This window comes from Oncorhynchus mykiss, chromosome 30 (genome assembly GCF_057628025.1).
Source record: "Oncorhynchus mykiss isolate SJ-2025 chromosome 30, ASM5762802v1, whole genome shotgun sequence".
NCBI classification, from domain to species: Eukaryota; Metazoa; Chordata; class Actinopteri; order Salmoniformes; family Salmonidae; genus Oncorhynchus; species Oncorhynchus mykiss.
The window spans coordinates 3,670,001-3,694,140 of NC_143051.1; the positions used below are offsets into that span (position 1 = coordinate 3,670,001).

General features: G+C 44.3%; 1 protein-coding gene across 1 annotated transcript in view; it reads right to left on the minus strand.

The window, feature by feature from the left end:
* csmd2 (CUB and Sushi multiple domains 2) overlaps positions 1 to 24,140 on the minus strand; it is a gene marked incomplete at its 5' end in the record, with an annotated part of 597,374 nt that overhangs the window by 255,888 nt on the left and 317,346 nt on the right. Inside the window, 3 exons of the mRNA XM_090227432.1 lie at positions 9,024 to 9,120; positions 9,760 to 9,884; positions 11,887 to 12,090. Coding sequence (XP_090083558.1) covers positions 9,024 to 9,120; positions 9,760 to 9,884; positions 11,887 to 12,090 — 426 coding nt within the window. The remainder of the gene's footprint in view (positions 1 to 9,023; positions 9,121 to 9,759; positions 9,885 to 11,886; positions 12,091 to 24,140) is intronic.

Consider the following 24,140-nt stretch of genomic DNA (forward strand, 5'->3'; position numbering starts at 1 on the left):
GAATGTCTTCTTCATCTGTTGCACACTGACTAACTTAAGTGATTTTGAAATGTTTCCTTGCAAGTATACACTCTCCGTGTGGAATATGCTAGATAGCTAGCTAGCTAAACAACGAACCATAATCCCAACCCATAATGTTACTACCCTGCATTAATCTGCAGGTAGCTAAACAACCAGGTTCAATGTTAGCTAGCTAACAGTAGGCTATAACTAGTCAAGCAAATGGCTCTGAGATACGAATAATAAGAACATACACATAACTTTAGCTAGCAAGACTGCCGGCTAACTTTAGCCTACAGTGAAACGATTACTGAAGCAGGAGTACAGCACTGATGGAATCCTTGGCTTCAGGTTCAGAGTTCCTGGTTCTACTATACCCTGGTCACATGGCCTGCTCTGAATCACTCTGATTGGCTTATTCCTCTTAATACCATTGTATTATAATGTATATTACTGCCTTAATTTTTGCTGGACCCCAGGAAGAGTAGCTGCTGCCTTGGCAGGAACTAATGGGGATCCATAATAAACCCCAGGAAGAGTAGCTGCTGCCTTGGCAGGAACTAATGGGGATCCCTAATAAACCCCAGGAAGTGTAGCTGCTGCCTTGGCAGGAACTAATGGGGATCCATAATAAACCCCAGGAAGAGTAGCTGCTGCCTTGGCAGGAACTAATGGGGATCCATAATAAACCCCAGGAAGAGTAGCTGCTGCCTTGACAGGAACTAATGGGGATCCATAATAAACCCCAGGAAGAGTAGCTGCTGCCTTGGCAGGAACTAATGGGGATCCATAATAAACCCCAGGAAGAGTAGCTGCTGCCTTGACAGGAACTAATGGGGATTCATAATAAACCCCAGGAAGAGTAGCTGCTGCCTTGGCAGGAACTAATGGGGATCCATAATGAACCCCAGGAAGAGTAGCTGCTGCCTTGGCAGGAACTAATGGGGATCCATAATAAACCCCAGGAAGAGTAGCTGCTGCCTTGGCAGGAACTAATGGGGATCCATAATAAACCCCAGGAAGAGTAGATGCTCCCGTGGCAGGAACTAATGGGGATCCATAATAAACCCCAGGAAGAGTAGCTGCTGCCTTGGCAGGAACTAATGGGGATCCATAATAAAACCCAGGAAGAGTAGCTGCTGCCGTGGCAGGAACTAACAGGGATCCATAATAAACCCCAGGAAGAGTAGCTGCTGCCTTGGCAGGAACTAACGGGGATCCCTAATAAACCCCAGGAAGAGTAGCTGCTGCCCTGGCAGGAACTAATGTGGATCCATAATAAACCCCAGGAAGAGTGGCTGCTGCCTTGGCAGGAACTAATGGGGATCCATAATAAACCCCAGGAAGAGTAGCTGCTGCCTTGGCAGGAACTAATGGGGATCCATAATGAACCCCAGGAAGAGTAGCTGCTGCCTTGGCAGGAACTAATGGGGATCCATAATAAACCCCAGGAAGAGTAGCTGCTGCCTTGGCAGGAACTAATGGGGATCCATAATAAACCCCAGGAAGAGTAGATGCTGCCGTGGCAGGAACTAATGGGGATCCATAATAAACCCCAGGAAGAGTAGCTGCTGCCTTGGCAGGAACTAATGGGGATCCATAATAAAACCCAGGAAGAGTAGCTGCTGCCGTGGCAGGAACTAACAGGGATCCATAATAAACCCCAGGAAGAGTAGCTGCTGCCTTGGCAGGAACTAACGGGGATCCCTAATAAACCCCAGGAAGAGTAGCTGCTGCCCTGGCAGGAACTAATGTGGATCCATAATAAACCCCAGGAAGAGTGGCTGCTGCCTTGGCAGGAACTAACGGGGATCCATAATAAACCCCAGGAAGAGTAGCTGCTGCCTTGGCAGGAACTAATGTGGATCCATAATAAACCCCAGGAAGAGTAGCTGCTGCCTTGGCAGGAACTAATGAGGATCCATAATGAACCCCAGGAAGCGTAGCTGCTGCCTTGGCAGGAACTAATGGGGATCCATAATGAACCCCAGGAAGAGTAGCTGCTGCCTTGACAGGAACTAAAGGGGATTCATAATAAACCCCAGGAAGAGTAGCTGCTGCCTTGGCAGGAACTAATGGGGATCCATAATAAACCCCAGGAAGAGTAGCTGCTGCCTTGGCAGGAACTAATGGGGATCCATAATAAACCCCAGGAAGAGTAGCTGCTGCCTTGGCAGGAACTAATGGGGATCCATAATAAACCCCAGGAAGAGTAGCTGCTGCCGTGGCAGGAACTAATAGGGATCCATAATAAACCCCAGGAAGAGTAGCTGCTGCCTTGGCAGGAACTAATGGGGATCTATAATAAACCCCAGGAAGAGTAGCTGCTGCCTTGGCAGGAACTAATGGGGATCTATAATAAACCCCAGGAAGAGTAGCTGCTGCCTTGGCAGGAACTAATGGGGATCTATAATAAACCCCAGGAAGAGTAGCTGCTGCCTTGGCAGGAACTAATGGGGATCTATAATAAACCCCAGGAAGAGTAGCTGCTGCCTTGGCAGGAACTAATGGGGATCTATAATAAACCCCAGGAAGAGTAGCTGCTGCCTTGGCAGGAACTAATGGGGATCCATAATAAACCCCAGGAAGAGTAGCTGCTGCCTTGGCAGGAACTAACAGGGATCCATAATAAACCCCAGGAAGAGTAACTGCTGCCTTGGCAGGAACTAATAGGGATCCATAATAAACCCCAGGAAGAGTAGCTGCTGCCTTGACAGGAACTAATGGGGATTCATAATAAACCCCAGGAAGAGTAGCTGCTGCCTTGGCAGGAACTAATGTGGATCCATAATAAACCCCAGGAAGAGTAGCTGCTGCCTTGGCAGGAACTAATGGGGATCTATAATAAACCCCAGGAAGAGTAGCTGCTGCCTTGGCAGGAACTAATGGGGATCTATAATAAACCCCAGGAAGAGTAGCTGCTGCCTTGGCAGGAACTAATGGGGATCTATAATAAACCCCAGGAAGAGTAGCTGCTGCCTTGGCAGGAACTAATGGGGATCCATAATAAACCCCAGGAAGAGTAGCTGCTGCCTTGGCAGGAACTAACAGGGATCCATAATAAACCCCAGGAAGAGTAACTGCTGCCTTGGCAGGAACTAATAGGGATCCATAATAAACCCCAGGAAGAGTAGCTGCTGCCTTGACAGGAACTAATGGGGATTCATAATAAACCCCAGGAAGAGTAGCTGCTGCCTTGGCAGGAACTAATGTGGATCCATAATAAACCCCAGGAAGAGTAGCTGCTGCCTTGGCAGGAACTAATGGGGATCTATAATAAACCCCAGGAAGAGTAGCTGCTGCCTTGGCAGGAACTAATGGGGATCCATAATAAACCCCAGGAAGAGTAGCTGCTGCCTTGGCAGGAACTAATGTGGATCCATAATAAACCCCAGGAAGAGTAGCTGCTGCCTTGGCAGGAACTAATGGGGATCCATAATAAACCCCAGGAAGAGTAGCTGCTGCCGTGGCAGGAACTAATGGGGATCCATAATAAACCCCAGGAAGAGTAGCTGCTGCCGTGGCAGGAACTAATAGGGGTCCATAATAAACCCCAGGAAGAGTAGCTGCTGCCTTGACAGGAACTAATGAGGATCCATAATAAACCCCAGGAAGAGTAGCTGCTGCCTTGGCAGGAACTAATGGGGATCCATAATAAACCCCAGGAAGAGTAGCTGCTGCCTTGGCAGGAACTAATGGGGATCCATAATAAACACCAGGAAGAGTAGCTGCTGCCTTGGCAGGAACTAATGAGGATCCTTAATAAACCCCAGGAAGAGTAGCTGCTGCCTTGGCAGGAACTAATGGGGATCCATAATAAACCCCAGGAAGAGTAGCTGCTGCCTTGACAGGAACTAATGGGGATCCATAATAAACCCCAGGAAGAGTAGCTGCTGCCTTGGCAGGAACTAATGGGGATCCATAATAAACCCCAGGAAGAGTAGCTGCTGCCTTGGCAGGAACTAATGGGGATCCATAATAAACCCCAGGAAGAGTAGCTGCTGCCGTGGCAGGAACTAATGGGGATCCATAATAAACCCCAGGAAGAGTAGCTGCTGCCTTGGCAGGAACTAATGGGGATCCATAATAAACCCCAGGAAGAGTAGCTGCTGCCTTGGCAGGAACTAATGGGGATCCATAATAAACCCCAGGAAGAGTAGCTGCTGCCTTGGCAGGAACTAATGGGGATCCATAATAAACCCCAGGAAGAGTAGCTGCTGCCTTGGCAGGAACTAATGGGGATCCATAATAAACCCCAGGAAGAGTAGCTGCTGCCTTGGCAGGAACTAATGGGGATCCATAATAAACCCCAGGAAGAGTAGCTGCTGCCTTGGCAGGAACTAATGGGGATCCATAATAAACCCCAGGAAGAGTAGCTGCTGCCTTGGCAGGAACTAATGGGGATCCATAATAAACTCCAGGAAGAGTAGCTGCTGATTTGGCAGGAACTAATGGGGATCCATAATAAACCCCAGGAAGAGTAGCTGCTGCCTTGGCAGGAACTAATGGGGATCCATAATGAACCCCAGGAAGAGTAGCTGCTGCCTTGGCAGGAACTAATGGGGATCCATAATAAACCCCAGGAAGAGTAGCTGCTGCCTTGGCAGGAACTAATGGGGATCCCTAATAAACCCCAGGAAGAGTAGCTGCTGCCTTGGCAGGAACTAATAGGGGTCCATAATAAACCCCAGGAAGAGTAGCTGCTGCTTTGGCAGGAACTAATGGGGATCCATAATAAACCCCAGGAAGAGTAGCTGCTGCCTTGGCAGGAACTAATGGGGATCCATAATAAACCCCAGGAAGAGTAGCTGCTGCTTTGGCAGGAACTAATGGGGATCCATAATAAACCCCAGGAAGAGTAGCTGCTGCCTTGGCAGGAACTAATGGGGATCCCTAATAAACCCCAGGAAGAGTAGCTGCTGCCTTGGCAGGAACTAATGGGGATCCATAATAAACCCCAGGAAGAGTAGCTGCTGCCTTGGCAGGAACTAATGGGGATACATAATAAACCCCAGGAAGAGTAGCTGCTGCCTTGGCAGGAACTAATGGGGATACATAATAAACCCCAGGAAGAGTAGCTGCTGCCTTGGCAGGAACTAATGGGGATCCCTAATAAACCCCAGGAAGAGTAGCTGCTGTCTTGACAGGAACTAATGGGGATACATAATAAACCCCAGGAAGAGTAGCTGCTGCCTTGGCAGGAACTAATGGGGATACATAATAAACCCCAGGAAGAGTAGCTGCTGCCTTGGCAGGAACTAATGGGGATCCCTAATAAACCCCAGGAAGAGTAGCTGCTGTCTTGACAGGAACTAATGGGGATACATAATAAACCCCAGGAAGAGTAGCTGCTGTCTTGACAGGAACTAATGGGGATACATAATAAACCCCAGGAAGAGTAGCTGCTGCCTTGGCAGGAACTAATGGGGATACATAATAAACCCCAGGAAGAGTAGCTGCTGCCTTGGCAGGAACTAATGGGGATCCCTAATAAACCCCAGGAAGAGTAGCTGCTGTCTTGACAGGAACTAATGGGGATACATAATAAACCCCAGGAAGAGTAGCTGCTGTCTTGACAGGAACTAATGGGGATACATAATAAACCCCAGGAAGAGTAGCTGCTGCCTTGGCAGGAACTAATGGGGATCCATAATAAACCCCAGGAAGAGTAGCTGCTGCCTTGGCAGGAACTAATGGGGATCCATAATAAACCCCAGGAAGAGTAGCTGCTGCCTTGGCAGGAACTAATGGGGATCCATAATAAACCCCAGGAAGAGTAGCTGCTGCCTTGGCAGGAACTAATGGGGATACATAATAAACCCCAGGAAGAGTAGCTGCTGCCTTGGCAGGAACTAATGGGGATACATAATAAACCCCAGGAAGAGTAGCTGCTGCCTTGGCAGGAACTAATGGGGATCCATAATAAACCCCAGGAAGAGTAGCTGCTGCCTTGACAGGAACTAATGGGGATCCATAATAAACCCCAGGAAGAGTAGCTGCTGCCTTGACAGGAACTAATGGAGATCCATAATAAACCCCAGGAAGAGTAGCTGCTGCCTTGGCAGGAACTAATGGGGATCCATAATAAACCCCAGGAAGAGTAGCTGCTGCCTTGGGCAGGAACTAATGGGGATCCATAATAAACCCCAGGAAGAGTAGCTGATGCCTTGGCAGGAATTAATGGGGATCCATAATAAACCCCAGGAAGAGTAGCTGCTGCCTTGGGCAGGAACTAATGGGGATCCATAATGAACCCCAGGAAGAGTAGCTGCTGCCTTGACAGGAACTAATGGAGATCCATAATAAACCCCAGGAAGAGTAGCTGCTGCCTTGACAGGAACTAATGGAGATCCATAATAAATACAACATACAAAACACAAATATCATAGTGAAGTATTCATTAGTTTTTGCTCTGTTTGGCTAGTGGTTAGAGGAGGGAGGAAGGTAGCCTAGTGGTTAGAGGGGGGAGGAAGGTAGCCTAGTGGTTAGAGGAGGGAGGAAGGTAGCCTAGTGGTTAGAGGAGGGAGGAAGGTAGCCTAGTGGTTAGAGGGGGGAGGAAGGTAGCCTAGTGGTTAGAGGAGGGAGGAAGGTAGCCTAGTGGTTAGAGGAGGGAGGAAGGTAGCCTAGTGGTTAGAGGAGGGAGGAAGGTAGCCTAGTGGTTAGAGGGGGGAGGAAGGTAGCCTAGTGGTTAGAGGGGGGGCGGCAGGTAGCCTAGTGGTTAGAGGGGGGAGGAAGGTAGCCTAGTGGTTAGAGGAGGGAGGAAGGTAGCCTAGTGGTTAGAGGAGGGAGGAAGGTAGCCTAGTGGTTAGAGGGGGGAGGAAGGTAGCCTAGTGGTTAGAGGAGGGAGGAAGGTAGCCTAGTGGTTAGAGGGGGGAGGAAGGTAGCCTAGTGGTTAGAGGGGGGAGGAAGGTAGCCTAGTGGTTAGAGGAGGGAGGAAGGTAGCCTAGTGGTTAGAGGGGGGAGGAAGGTAGCCTAGTGGTTAGAGGGGGGAGGAAGGTAGCCTAGTGGTTAGAGGAGGGAGGAAGGTAGCCTAGTGGTTAGAGGGGGGGCGGCAGGTAGCCTAGTGGTTAGAGGGGGGAGGAAGGTAGCCTAGTGGTTAGAGGAGGGAGGAAGGTAGCCTAGTGGTTAGAGGAGGGAGGAAGGTAGCCTAGTGGTTAGAGGGGGGAGGAAGGTAGCCTAGTGGTTAGAGGAGGGAGGAAGGTAGCCTAGTGGTTAGAGGGGGGAGGAAGGTAGCCTAGTGGTTAGAGGGGGGAGGAAGGTAGCCTAGTGGTTAGAGGAGGGAGGAAGGTAGCCTAGTGGTTAGAGGGGGGAGGAAGGTAGCCTAGTGGTTAGAGGGGGGAGGAAGGTAGCCTAGTGGTTAGAGGAGGGAGGAAGGTAGCCTAGTGGTTAGAGGGGGGAGGAAGGTAGCCTAGTGGTTAGAGGAGGGAGGAAGGTAGCCTAGTGGTTAGAGGGGGGAGGAAGGTAGCCTAGTGGTTAGAGGAGGGAGGAAGGTAGCCTAGTGGTTAGAGGGGGGAGGAAGGTAGCCTAGTGGTTAGAGGAGGGAGGAAGGTAGCCTAGTGGTTAGAGGGGGGGCGGCAGGTAGCCTAGTGGTTAGAGGGGGGAGAGGGGCAGGTAGCCTAGTGGTTAGAGGGGGGGAGGAAGGTAGCCTAGTGGTTAGAGGGGGGGCGGCAGGTAGCCTAGTGGTTAGAGGAGGGAGGAAGGTAGCCTAGTGGTTAGAGGGGGGGCGGCAGGTAGCCTAGTGGATAGAGGAGGGAGGAAGGTAGCCTAGTGGATAGAGGAGGGAGGAAGGTAGCCTAGTGGTTAGAGGGGGGAGGAAGGTAGCCTAGTGGTTAGAGGAGGGAGGAAGGTAGCCTAGTGGTTAGAGGGGGGGCGGCAGGTAGCCTAGTGGTTAGAGGAGGGAGGAAGGTAGCCTAGTGGATAGAGGGGGGAGAGGGGCAGGTAGCCTAGTGGTTAGAGGGGGGGCGGCAGGTAGCCTAGTGGATAGAGGGGGGAGAGGGGCAGGTAGCCTAGTGGTTAGAGGGGGGGCGGCAGGTAGCCTAGTGGATAGAGGGGGGAGAGGGGCAGGTAGCCTAGTGGTTAGAGGGGGGGCGGCAGGTAGCCTAGTGGATAGAGGGGGGAGAGGGGCAGGTAGCCTAGTGGTTAGAGGGGGGGCGGCAGGTAGCCTAGTGGATAGAGGGGGGAGAGGGGCAGGTAGCCTGGTGGTTAGAGGGGGGAGGCAGGTAGCCTAGTGGTTAGAGGGGGGAGGCAGGTAGCCTAGTGATTAGAGCGTTGGACTAGCAACTGAAAAGTTGCAAGATCGAATCCCCGAGCTGACAAGGTAAACATCTGTCGTTCTGCCCCTGAACAAGGCAATTAACCCACTGTTCCTAGGCCATCATTGAAAATAAGAATTTGTTCTTAATTGACTTGCCTAGTTAAATAAAAGGTAAAATTTAAAAAAAATATGAAGAGGATAAACTAATGCTTCACTTGATCTCTAAAATAAAGAAACCTTTTCAACAAATACATTATTCGAATACACCTGCCTCTCCTCTCTTTGAGCTTCAGTGAGCACAGTAATGTCACACTGACTTGCTGACTGACTGCTTCCCTTTGCTCTCCATAGTGACAGGTCACAGTGGGTTATTCACTGGTAAACGACAGCCTGTGGTGGGTGCGTTTGAGGAGGATAGATCCTTTGATTTCCCCATCCCCACCTCACCTATAATAACAAGGTGCAACCCTTCACCATGCACGCACAAACACACAGACACAATTAGAAAGAGAGAGAAGGAGAGAGAGAAACATGGAGAGAGAGAGAGAGAGGAGAGAGAGAGAGAGGAGAGAGAGAAACAAGGAGATAGAGAGAGAGGAGAGATAGAGGAGAGAGAGAAACAAGGAGATAGAAAGAGAGGAGAGAGAGAAACAAGGAGATAGAGAGAGAGAAACATGGAGATAGAGAGAGAGGAGAGAGAGAAACAAGGAGATAGAGAGAGATGAGAGAGAGAAACAAGGAGATGGAGAGAGAGGAGAGAGTGAATCACCTGAGAAGCTCCCCAGCATGGTGTCACTGTTGTCTCCTCCATCAAACACCTCTAGAGAATCCCAGTTCTGTTCAGTCACAAAACTGATCACCTGGATCTGAGGAGGAGAGATAAGGAGGGGATTTGAAGAGAGGAGAGGAGAAGAGGAGAGGAGAGGACAGGAAGGGACAGGAGAGGGAAAAAGAGGGAATGAGAGGAGAGGAGAGGAGAGGAGAGGAGAGGAGAGGAGGGAGGGAGGGAGGGAGGGAGGGAGGGAGGGAGGGAGGGAGGGAGGGAGGGAGGGAGGGAGGGAGGGAGGGAGGGAGGGAGGGAGGGGATAGAAGAGAGCAGGGGAGAGGAGAGGGAGAAAATGAGAGGGAAGCAGAGGAGAGGAGAGGAGAGGAGAGGAGAGGAGAGGAGAGGAGAGGAGAGGAGAGGAGAGGAGAGGAGAGGAAAGGAAAAAGAGAAGAGAAGAGAAGAGAAGAGAAGAGAAGAGAAGAGAGGAGAGGAGAGGAGAGGAGAGGAGAGGAGAGGAGAGGAGAGGAGAGGAGAGGAGAGGAGAGGAGAGGAGAGGAGAGGAGAGGAGAGGAGAGGAGAGGATACTGTAGGTAGGGGTAAAGTGACTAGACAACAGGATAGAAGCTTGTGGGTAGAAGCTGTTCAGGAAATGTTTAAAGGCTGTTCAAGACAGACTCAATGAAAAGCTTCTGAAAGGTGAGTGAAAAAATATAGCGGTAAGATACTCAGAGGTTCATACCTGTATTCCTGATCCTTCCGGGACCGTGATCTTCCAGACACAGTTGAGGCTGTTGAGATAGGGCTCAGGAAAACCAGGAGACAGGATGGTACCGGTCCTCTGGGTCAGATTACCACCACATGGTACTGGAGGGAGTGAGGGAGGCGAGAGGGAGGGAGGGAGGGAGGGAGGGAGGGAGGGAGGGAGGGAAATGAAATAGAGAGAAAGACAAGTACAAGACAAGTAAAGACAAGTAAAGAGAGAGAACAACATGAACCAAACAGGGAAATTATCGTAGAGAGAATCAAGAAAAAATGCAATGCAAAGAAATAAGAAAAAACACAGAGGCAAACGCAGGGGAAGACATTCTGCATCTCTGTTTCCTATGTGTTACCACAGGGGAAGACATTCTGCATCTCTGTTTCCTATGTGTTACCACAGGGGAAGACATTCTGCATCTCTGTTTCCTATGTGTTACCCCAGTGGAAGACATTCTGCATCCCTGTTTCCAATGTGTTAACATAGGGGAAGACATTCTGCTTCTCTGTTTCCAATGTGTTACCACAGGGGAAGACATTCTGCAGCCCTGTTTCCAATGTGTTACCCCAGTGGAAGACATTCTGCACCCCTGTTTCCAATGTGTTAACACAGGGGAAGACATTCTGCTTCTCTGTTTCCAATGTGTTACCACAGGGGAAGACATTCTGCATCCCTGTTTCCAATGTGTTAACACAGGGGAAGACATTCTGCATCCCTGTTTCCAATGTGTTAACACAGGGGAAGACATTCTGCACCCTGTTTCCTATGTGTTAACACAGGGGAAGACATTCTGCATCCCTGTTTCCTATGTGTTAACACAGGGGAAGACATTCTGCATCCCTGTTTCCAATGTGTTAACACAGGGGAAGACATTCTGCAGCCCTGTTTCCAATGTGTTAACACAGGGGAAGACATTCTGCATTCCTGTTTCCTATGTGTTAACACAGGGGAAGACATTCTGCATCTGTTTCCTATGTGTTAACACAGGGGAAGACATTCTGCAATCCTGTTTCCTATGTGTTAACACAGGGGAAGACATTCTGCATCTGTTTCCTATGTGTTAACACAGTGGAAGACATTCTACATCTCTGTTTCCTATGTGTTACCACAGGGGAAGACATTCTGCATCCCTGTTTCCAATGTGTTAACACAGGGGAAGACATTCTGCATTCCTGTTTCCTATGTGTTAACACAGGGGAAGACATTCTACATCTGTTTCCTATGTGTTAACACGGTGTTCCCTGCTTGCTGCCACATCTGGAGGCTGCACTGGAGCGCACAGGTGAACATCTGCCTCATCAGCGGGTTTCAAGGAGTGTGTGTGTGTGTGTGTGTGTGTGTGTGTGTGTGTGTGTGTGTGTGTGTGTGTGTGTGTGTGTGTGTTTGACCCACAGCAGTACTGCCACCTGTGTGATCGCATGGCTGCGTTTGGACTGTTTGCTAGGGGCGATGGGATGGCTGGCAGCCTACATCAATCTGGGAGGGGTTAGTTAGTTAGAGTCCCCCCTTATCAGAGGAGACAGGTGTGTCTCTGTGTCCAACCTATACAGGTGTGTCTCTGTGTCCTACCTATACAGGTGTGTCTCTGTGTCCTACCTATACAGGTGTGTCTCTGTGTCCTACCTATACAGGTGTGTCTCTGTGTCCTACCTATACAGGTGTGTCTCTGTGTCCTACCTATACAGGTGTGTCTCTGTGTCCTACCTATACAGGTGTGTCTCTGTGTCCTACCTATACAGGTGTGTCTCTGTATCCTACCTATACAGGTGTGTCTCTGTGTCCTACCTATACAGGTGTGTCTCTGTGTCCTACCTATACAGGTGTGTCTCTGTGTCCTACCTATACAGGTGTGTCTCTGTGTCCTACCTATACAGGTGTGTCTCTGTGTCCTACCTATACAGGTGTGTCTCTGTGTCCTACCTATACAGGTGTGTCTCTGTGTCCTACCTATACAGGTGTGTCTCTGTGTCCTACCTATACAGGTGTGTCTCTGTGTCCTACCTATACAGGTGTGTCTCTGTGTCCTACCTATACAGGTGTGTCTCTGTGTCCTACCTATACAGGTGTGTCTCTGTATCCTACCTATACAGGTGTGTCTCTGTGTCCTACCTATACAGCTGGGTATAGATGAGTTCCAGTTAGCCAGGGCGTTGGGGACAGTCAGACACTCTATGGCGGTGGATCCCTCCAATACGTATCCGGGGGAGCATTCGAAGCGGATCACGGCTCCCACAGCAAAGTTATTCCCCGTCCTCCTCCCGTTCCTGGGCTCTGGGACTGAAGTGCACTGGGTGGCGCTGGTCCTTGGCACCGCTGTAGAGGAAGAGAAGAAGAGTCTGGTCACTGTAGCTTTACCAAGTAGTGATTATCTAGAACCCTGAGTTTCTCCTGACAAGGGAAACTCCGTCCCCTAATTAAACCTTCTGGTCAGAGGAAAAATACTGTATTAAATGTTATTTTATAGTAGATCAGCTTTAATATTGCAGATACTGTAGATTGTGGCTTCTATCAATGTAATTGTCTGAATCATTTCCCCCTGTATGTGACCTTTGTTTAAAGTGGCAGTGAACTTCTCATTTCCAATGACGGCCGACCCCGGCCGACCCCGGCTGACCCTGAGTAACGCTGGGCGCCGCCCTACGGGACTCCCAATCACAGCCGGAAGTGATACAGCCTGAATTTAAACCAAGGTCTGTAGTGATGCCGATAGTGGACAGCCTTGTTTTTACTCCTCTAGATAGTTTAGTTCTTTCTGAGAAGTAGACATTATTTACTATTTTACACCTGCTGGTTACTATACATGACTGTAATCTATTGTATTAGAGTCCAAGCAGTCCAGGTATTTATGTATACATTTTAGTCGGACTTTCTCAAAAGTCTTTTCAAAGTCAGCTATGAACACCAGGCCTGGTGTAGTACTTGTCTTATATTATCTCCAATGTATCGTCCATGTAAAAAACCTGTCTGATTAGGATGAATAATATCCGACAAAACCTTTTTAATTCTATGCGACAAGCTAGAAATGTTTTACATCCCAACACTGAACTAACTGTAAGGTGACTCCTATGTGTTGCATCCCAACACTGAACTAACTGTAAGGTGACTCCTATGTGTTACATCCCAACACTGAACTAACTGTAAGGTGACTCCTATGTTTCACATCCCAACACTGAACTAACTGTAAGGTGACTCCTATGTGTTACATCCCAACACTGAACTAACTGTAAGGTGACTCCTATGTTTCACATCCCAACACTGAACTAACTGTAAGGTGACTCCTATGTTTTACATCCCAACACTGAACTAACTGTAAGGTGACTCCTATGTTTTACATCCCAACACTGAACAAACTGTAAGGTGACTCCTATGTTTCACATCCCAACACTGAACTAACTGTAAGGTGACTCCTATGTGTTACATCCCAACACTGAACTAACTGTAAGGTGACTCCTATGTTTCACATCCCAACACTGAACTAACTGTAAGGTGACTCCTATGTGTTACATCCCAACACTGAACTAACTGTAAGGTGACTCCTATGTGTTACATCCCAACACTGAACTAACTGTAAGGTGACTCCTATGTTTTACATCCCAACACTGAACTAACTGTAAGGTGACTCCTATGTTTTACATCCCAACACTGAACTAACTGTAAGGTGACTCCTATGTTTCACATCCCAACACTGAACAAACTGTAAGGTGACTCCTATGTTTCACATCCCAACACTGAACTAACTGTAAGGTGACTCCTATGTTTCACATCCCAACACTGAACTAACTGTAAGGTGACTCCTATGTTTTACATCCCAACACTGAACTAACTGTAAGGTGACTCCTATGTTTTACATCCCAACACTGAACTAACTGTAAGGTGACTCCTATGTTTCACATCCCAACACTGAACTAACTGTAAGGTGACTCCTATGTTTCACATCCCAACACTGAACTAACTGTAAGGTGACTCCTATGTTTCACATCCCAACACTGAACTAACTGTAAGGTGACTCCTATGTGTTACATCCCAACACTGAACTAACTGTAAGGTGACTCCTATGTGTTACATCCCAACACTGAACTAACTGTAAGGTGACTCCTATGTTTCACATCCCAACACTGAACTAACTGTAAGGTGACTCCTATGTGTTACATCCCAACACTGAACTAACTGTAAGGTGACTCCTATGTTTTACATCCCAACACTGAACAAACTGTAAGGTGACTCCTATGTGTTACATCCCAACACTGAACTAACTGTAAGGTGACTCCTATGTGTTACATCCCAACACTGAACTAACTGTAAGGTGACTCCTATGTTTCACATCCCAACACTGAACTAACTGTAAGGTGACTCCTATGTGTTACATCCCAACACTGAACTAACTGTAAGGTGACTCCTATGTGTTACATCCCAACACTGAACAAACTGTAAGGTGACTCCTATGTGTTACATCCCAACACTGAACTAACTGTAAGGTGACTCCTATGTTTCACATCCCAACACTGAACTAACTGTAAGGTGACTCCTATGTGTTACATCCCAACACTGAACTAACTGTAAGGTGACTCCTATGTGTTACATCCCAACACTGAACAAACTGTAAGGTGACTCCTATGTTTCACATCCCAACACTGAACTAACTGTAAGGTGACTCCTATGTGTTACATCCCAACACTGAACTAACTGTAAGGTGACTCCTATGTGTTACATCCCAACACTGAACTAACTGTAAGGTGACTCCTATGTGTTACATCCCAACACTGAACAAACTGTAAGGTGACTCCTATGTTTCACATCCCAACACTGAACAAACTGTAAGGTGACTCCTATGTTTCACATCCCAACACTGAACTAACTGTAAGGTGACTCCTATGTTTCACATCCCAACACTGAACAAACTGTAAGGTGACTCCTATGTGTTACATCCCAACACTGAACTAACTGTAAGGTGACTCCTATGTGTTACATCCCAACACTGAACTAACTGTAAGGTGACTCCTATGTGTTACATCCCAACACTGAACTAACTGTAAGGTGACTCCTATGTGTTACATCCCAACACTGAACAAACTGTAAGGTGACTCCTATGTTTCACATCCCAACACTGAACTAACTGTAAGGTGACTCCTATGTGTTAAATGGACTGGGTCTTTATATTGACCACTTTGGGTCCTGTTTCAGTAATAATGACATCAGACCTTCTTGTTGAGTGTCTGATATAATCTACCATTTATACAGGAGTGGTTAAAACGTGCTAATAACGGACCTCTGAGGACAGGGACGTAGGTTATACCTCAACTGGTCTGCCATCCAGCCCTGGACGTTTCCCTTACCTGCATCAAGAAGTTCCTCCTCTGTAATTTAACCTTCACATTAATCTTTCTGTACGACTATTAATTTGACGTTATTAATAGAAAACATTTGTAACAAGTTTCTGTAAATTTCCCTTCTGAAGATCAAAAAATTATTTTGTGTATTTTTCCAAATATTCCATCCAGTTTTCTTTATTTTTTGTAATATATTACACTGGATCTTTCTTGAATAAGTTCCTCCATTTATTTTTGTTTTTCCTCTAACTTATTCTGAGACTCTATGGTACAGTTTTTATTGCTGTCTATTTGTACTGTTAGTCCTTCCATTTCCTTTGTTAACATAGACTCTTCTGACCTAAATTGCTTTTTGTTTTAAAGATGAGAATTGAATTGCAGGGAAAAAGTTTGTTATAAATTCTTCTGTCTTTGTGAAAAACAAGTTGTCATCTGTGACGGCCCCTTCCTGCTCTGTTTACTGGGTTTTGATGTGCTTACTTCCTGCAGGAGATTGGTGGGCGGAGTAGGAGAGGTGGGCGGAGCTGGGAGGGTCGTCAGTGCTGATGGGGCACACCTGTGACAGCTCAGCTGTGGCATAAAGACACTGTTTCCCCATTCAGCAAGAGAGTCCATGTATATCTCACTAGGTCAGGATATTAAACCTCCATGTATATCTCACTAGGTCAGCATATTAAACCTCCTCCATGTATATCTCACTAGGTCAGGATATTAAACCTCCTCCATGTATATCTCACTAGGTCAGGGTATTAAACCTCCTCCATGTATATCTCACTAGGTCAGGATATTAAACCTCCTCCATGTATATCTGACTAAGTCAGGATATTAAACCTCCTCCATGTTTATCTCACTAGGTCAGGATATTAAACCTCCTCCATGTATATCTCACTAGGTCAGGATATTAAACCTCCTCCATGTATATCTCACTAGGTCAGCATATTAAACCTCCTCCATGTATATCTCACTAGGTCAGGATATTAAACCTCCTCCATGTATATCTCACTAGGTCAGGGTATTAAACCTCCTCCATGTATATCTCACTAGGTCAGGATATTAAACCTCCTCCATGTATATCTCACTAGGTCAGGGTATTAAACCTCCTCCATGTATATCTCACTAGGTCAAGATATTAAACCTCCTCCATGTATATCTCACTAGGTCAGGATATTAAACCTCCTCCATGTATATCTCACTAGGTCAGGATATTAAACCTCCTCCATTTATATCTCACTAGGTCAGGATATTAAACCTCCTCCATATATATCTCACTAGGTCAGGGTATTAAACCTCCTCCATGTATATCTCACTAGGTCAGGATATTAAACCTCCTCCATGTTTATCTCACTAGGTCAGGATATTAAACCTCCTCCATTTATATCTCACTAGGTCAGGATATTAAACCTCCTCCATATATATCTCACTAGGTCAGGATATTAAACCTCCTCCATGTATATCTCACTAGGTCAGGATATTAAACCTCCTCCATGTATATCTCACTAGGACAGGATATTAAACCTCCTCCATGTATATCTCACTAGGTCAGGATATTAAACCTCCTCCATATATATCTCACTAGGTCAGGATATTAAACCTCCTCCATGTTTATCTCACTAGGTCAGGGTATTAAACCTCCTCCATGTATATCTCACTAGGTCAGGATATTAAACCTCCTCCATGATTATCTCACTAGGTCAGGATATTAAACCTCCTCCATGTATATCTCACTAGGTCAGGATATTTAACCTCCATGTATCCACTAGTTCCAATATAACCATGAAAGACCATGAGGGTGCTAGTTTGTAGTGTGATTTCCTTCATGGTCAATTGAGTAATTCATCCGTTATGGTGGAAAATTGCAGGATTAGGTTATAATAATTGTATTGCATCAAATGGTTGTTTTATGCAACAGAATAGAGGGTTGTTATAACTATTGTATGTGTGTGTGTTCTACTGAGGATGAGCCTCTGGGAGATAACACTGACAGAGGAGATGTACGATGTCTTTTGGGTGATAAAACCTAAAGAGCTTTCCAGAGAACATGAGTTAATGTTTCTGTTCTATACCGTACCAGGGAGACATGGTTCCAGTGTGGAGTCGGAGGGCCAGACCCTGGTCTCTACCCAATGAGAACTGTTGACACAGCAGATACTCTCTGTTATGAATTATTGCTATCTTTCATACAAATCTTAACCTTGTGAGCCATTCTATAAATCTGTTGGTAGTCATGTAGGTAGAGGTAAAGGGGTGTATCTTAGCTATAAAAGACCTTTGTACTTTTGTCTCTGGGCCCCTCAACGAATCATCTGAGCGTGATTCGTCGACCAGCCATCCTTATCGTAGAGCACTTAATTTATTCACTTTATATGTGTGTGTTGTATTAACCTGCTCCCTTATTAATAAGTGATTAAAGATGTAGTTTAAGAATAACTCTGACTTGTGTGATAAGTTTGTCTCTCCTCATTTCCACACAGTATTATAATCTCCCATAATAATAATAGGGTCTTGTATTGTTTGAGAGCTTGATGATTTATTATACAGTATATATTCTCAAAGATGCGTGGATCATCATTATTTGAACCATATAGATAAATGAGCCACATCTGTTTACGGTCCAATAACATACGGTCCAATAACATACGACGTAATAACATACGGTCCAATAACATACGAGGTAATAACACACGGTCCAATAACATACGAGGTAATAACATACGGTCCAATAACATACGGTCCAATAACATATGGTTCAAAGACATACGGTCCAATAACATACGGTCCAATGGCATACGGTCCAATAACATACGGTCCAATAACATACGGTCCAATAACATACGGTCCAATGACATACGGTCCAATAACATACGGTCCAATGACATACGGTCCAATAACATGTGGGGTAATAACATACGGTCCAATAACACACGGTCCAATAACATACGGGGTAATAACATACGGTCCAATAACACACGGTCCAATAACATACGGTCCAATAACATACGGTCCAATAACATACGGTCCAATAACACACGGTCCAATAACACACGGTTCAATAATATACGGTCCAATAACATACGGTCCAATAACATACGGTCCAATAACATCTGGTCCAATAACATACGGTCCAATAACATACGGTCCAATAACACACGGTCCAATAACACACGGTCCAATAACATAAGGTCCAATAATATAGGGTCCAATAACATACGGTCCAATAACATATGAGGTAATAACATACGGTCCATTAATATACGGGGTAATGACAGACGGTCCAATAACATACGGTCCATTAATATACGGGGTAATAACATACGGTCCAATAACATACGGTCCAATAACATACGGGGTAATAACATACGGTCCAATAACATACGGTCCATTAATATACAGGGTAATAACATAGGGTGCAATAACATACGGTCCAATAACATATGAGGTAATAACATACGGTCCAATAACATACGGGGTAATAACATACGGTCCATTAATATACGGGGTAATAACACACGGTCCAATAACATACGGTCCAATAACATACGGTCCAATAACATACGGTCCATTAATATACGGGGTAATAACATACGGGGTAAAAATATATGGTCCAATAACATACGGTCCAATAACATATGGTCCAATAACATACGGTCCAATAACACACGGTCCAATAACTTAAGGTCCAATAACACACGGTCCAATAACTTAAGGTCCAATAACACACGGTCCAATAACTTAAGGTCCAATAACATAGGGTCCCATAACATACGGTCCAATAACATATGAGGGAATAACATACGGTTCAATAACATACGGGGTAATAACATACGGGGTAATGACATACGGTCTAATAACATACGGTCCAATAACATACAGGGTAATAACATACGGTCCAATAACATATGGTCCAATAACATACGGTCCAATAACATATGGGGTAATAACATACGGTCCATTAATATACGGGGTACTAACATACGGCCCATTAATATAAGGGGTAATAACATACGGTCCAATAACACACGGTCCAATAACATACGGTCCAATAACATATGGTCCAATAACATACGGGGTAATAACATACGGTCCAATAACACACGGTCCAATAACATATGGTCCAATAACATATGGGGTAATAACATAAGGTCCAATAACATACGGTTCAATAACATACGGTCCAATAACATACGGTCCAATAACATATGGAGTAATGACATACGGTCCAATAACACACGGTCCAATAACATACGGTCCAATAACACACGGTCCAATAACACACGGTCCAATAACATACGGGGTAATAACATACGGTCCAATAACATACAGGGTAATAACATACGGTCCAATGATATACGGTCCAATAACATACGGTCCAATAACACACGGTCCAATAACACACGGCCCATTAACATACAGGGTAATAACATACGGTCCAATAACATACAGGGAAATAACATACTGTCCAATAACATACAGGGTAATAACATAAGGTCCAATAACATAAGGTCCAATAACATACGGTCCAATGACATACGGTCCAATAACACACGGTCCAATAACACGCGGTCCAATAACATACGGTCCAATAACATACGGTCCAATAACATACGGTCCAATAACATACGTTCCAATAACATACGGGGTAAAAATATACGGTCCAATAACATATGGGGTAATGACATACGGTCCAATAACATACGGTCCAATAACACACGGTCCAATAACACACGGTCCATTAACATACAGGGTAATAACATACGGTCCAATAACATACAGGGAAATAACATACTGTCCAATAACATACAGGGTAATAACATAAGGTCCAATAACATAAGGTCCAATAACATACGGTCCAATGACATACGGTCCAATAACACACGGTCCAATAACACACGGTCCAATAACATACGGTCCAATAACATACGGTCCAATAACATACGGTCCAATAACATACGGTCCAATAACAAACGGTCCAATAACATACGGTCCAATAACATACGGTCCAATAACATACGGGGTAAAAACATACGGTCCAATAACATATGGGGTAATGACATACGGTCCAATAACATACGGTCCAATAACACACGGTCCAATAACATACGGCCAAATAACACACTGTCCAATAACATACGGTCCAATAACATACGGTCCAATAACACACGGTCCAATAACATACGGTTCAATAACATACGGTCCAATAACACACGTTCCAATAACACACGATCCAATAACATACGGTCCAATAACATACGGTCCAATAACATATGGGGTAATTACATACGGTCCATTAACATATGAGGTAATGACATACGGTCCAATAACATACGGTCCAATAACATATGGGGTAATGACATACGGTTAAATAACATACAGGATAATAACATACGGTCCAATAACATATGGGGTAATGACATATGGTTAAATAACATACAGGGTAATAACATACGGTCCAATAACACACGGTCCAATAACATATGGTCCAATAACATATGGGGTAATAACATAAGGTCCAATAACATACGGTCCAATAACATACGGTCCAATAACATACGGTCCAATAACATACAGGGTAATAACATACGGTTCAATAACATACGGTCCAATAACATACGGTCCAATGACATACGGTCCAATAACATACGGTCCAATAACACACGGTCCAATAACACACGGTCCAATAACATACGGTCCAATAACATACGGTCCAATAACATACGGGGTAAAAACATACGGTCCAATAACATATGGGGTAATGACATACGGTCCAATAACATACGGTCCAATAACATACGGTCCAATAACATACGGTCCAATAACATATGGGGTAATAACATACGGGGTAATAACATACGGTAGAATAACATACAGGGTAATAACATACGGTCCAATAACATACGGTCCAATAACATACGGTCCAATAACATACGGGGTAAAAACATACGGTCCAATAACATATGGGGTAATGACATACGGTCCAATAACATACGGTCCAATAACACACGGTCCAATAACATACGGTCCAATAACATACGGTCCAATAACATACGGTCCAATAACACACGGTCCAATAACATACGGTCCATTAACATATGGGGTAATGACATACGGTCCAATAACATACGGTCCAATAACATACGGTCCAATAACATATGGGGTAATGACATACGGTTAAATAACATACAGGGTAATAACATACAGTCAGATAACATATGGGGTAATGACATACGGTTAAATAACATACAGGGTAATAACATACGGTCCAATAACATACAGGGTAATAACATACGGTCCAATAACATACAGGGTATTAACATACGGTCCAATAACATATGGGGTAATGACTTACGGTCCAATAACATACAGGGTAATAACATACGGTCCAATAACATATGGGGTAATAACATACGGTCCAATAACATACAGGGTAATAACATACGGTCCAATAACATATGGGGTAATAACATACGGTCCAATAACATATGGGGTAATAACATATGGGTTAATGACATACGGTCCATCTGTTTGGATGGTAAGAATGTTACAAATAATATCACCACCCATTTTGAGTTTCTTCACCCACGGGAAAAGTAACCAAGTTATTTTCCCTCTATATGTATAGAATGAGTTTCCTGTAACAATAGACATTATATTCCTTCTGTTTTAGAAATGTAAAGACGGATCATCTTTTTTTATTATCTAGACACCTATAGTTTACCCTTTAGCACAGTTAAACATAGTTAGAGACCTATAGTTTACCCTTTAGCACAGTTAAACATAGTTAGATACCTATAGTTAACCCTTTAGCACAGTTAAACATAGTTAGAGACCTATAGTTTACCCTTTAGCACAGTTAAACATAGTTAGAGACCTATAGTTTACCCTTTAGCACAGTTAAACATGGTTAGAGACCTATAGTTTACCCTTTAGCACAGTTAAACATAGTTAGAGACCTATAGTTTACCCTTTAGCACAGTTAAACATGGTTAGAGACCTATAGTTTACCCTTTAGCACAGTTAAACATAGTTAGAGACATATAGTTTACCCTTTAGCACAGTTAAACATAGTTAGAGACCTATAGTTTACCCTTTAGCACAGTTAAACATAGTTAGAGACCTATAGTTTACCCTTTAGCACAGTTAAACATAGTTAGATACCTATAGTTTACCCTTTAGCACAGTTAAACATAGTTAGAGACCTATAGTTAACCCTTTAGCACAGTTAAACATAGTTAGAGACCTATAGTTTACCCTTTAGCACAGTTAAACATGGTTAGAGACCTATAGTTAACCCTTTAGCACAGTTAAACATAGTTAGAGACCTATAGTTTACCCTTTAGCACAGTTAAACATAGTTAGAGACCTATAGTTTACCCTTTAGCACAGTTAAACATAGTTAGAGACCTATAGTTTACCCTTTAGCACAGTTAAACATAGTTAGAGACCTATAGTTTACCCTTTAGCACAGTTAAACATGGTTAGAGACCTATAGTTTACCCTTTAGCACAGTTAAACGTAGTTAGAGACCTATAGTTTACCCTTTAGCACAGTTAAACATAGTTAGAGACCTATAGTTTACCCTTTAGCACAGTTAAACATGGTTAGAGACCTATAGTTTACCCTTTAGCACAGTTAAACATAGTTAGAGACCTATAGTTTACCCTTTAGCACAGTTAAACATGGTTAGAGACCTATAGTTTACCCTTTAGCACAGTAAAACATAGTTAGAGACCTATAGTTTACCCTTTAGCACAGTTAAACATAGTTAGAGACCTATAGTTTACCCTTTAGCACAGTTAAACATGGTTAGAGACCTATAGTTTACCCTTTAGCACAGTTAAACCATGTAGATAGAGACCTATACTTTACCCTTTAGCACAGTTAAACATGGTTAGAGACCTATAGTTTACCCTTTAGCACAGTTAAACATAGTTAGAGACCTATAGTTTACCCTTTAGCACAGTTAAACATAGTTAGAGACCTATAGTTTACCCTTTAGCACAGTTAAACCATGTAGATAGAGACCTATACTTTACCCTTTAGCACAGTTAAACATGGTTAGAGACCTATAGTTTACCCTTTAGCACAGTTAAACCATGTAGATAGAGACCTATAGTTTACCCTTTAGCACAGTTAAACATGGTTAGAGACCTATAGTTTACCCTTTAGCACAGTTAAACCATGTAGATAGAGACCTATACTTTACCCTTTAGCACAGTTAAACATAGTTAGAGACCTATAGTTTACCCTTTAGCACAGTTAAACATAGTTAGAGACCTATAGTTTACCCTTTAGCACAGTTAAACCATGTAGATAGAGACCTATACTTTACCCTTTAGCACAGTTAAACATGGTTAGAGACCTATAGTTTACCCTTTAGCACAGTTAAACATAGTTAGAGACCTATAGTTTACCCTTTAGCACAGTTAAACATAGTTAGAGACCTATAGTTAACCCTTTAGCACAGTTAAACATGGTTAGAGACCTATAGTTAACCCTTTAGCACAGTTAAACATGGTTAGAGACCTATAGTTTACCCTTTAGCACAGTTAAACCATGTAGACAGAGACCTATAGTTTACCCTTTATCACAGTTAAACCATGTAGATAGAGACCTATAGTTTACCCTTTAGCACAGTTAAACCATGTAGATAGAGACCTATACTTTACCCTTTAGCACAGTTAAACATGGTTAGAGACCTATAGTTTACCCTTTAGCACAGTTAAACCATGTAGATAGAGACCTATAGTTTACCCTTTAGCACAGTTAAACCATGTAGATAGAGACCTATAGTTTACCCTTTAGCACAGTTAAACATGGTTAGAGACCTATAGTTAACCCTTTAGCACAGTTAAACATGGTTAGAGACCTATAGTTTACCCTTTAGCACAGTTAAACCATGTAGATAGAGACCTATAGTTTACCCTTTAGCACAGTTAAACCATGTAGATAAAGACCTATAGTTTACCCTTTAGAACAGTTAAACCATGTAGATAGAGACATATAGTTTACCCTTTAGCACAGTTAAACATGGTTAGAGAC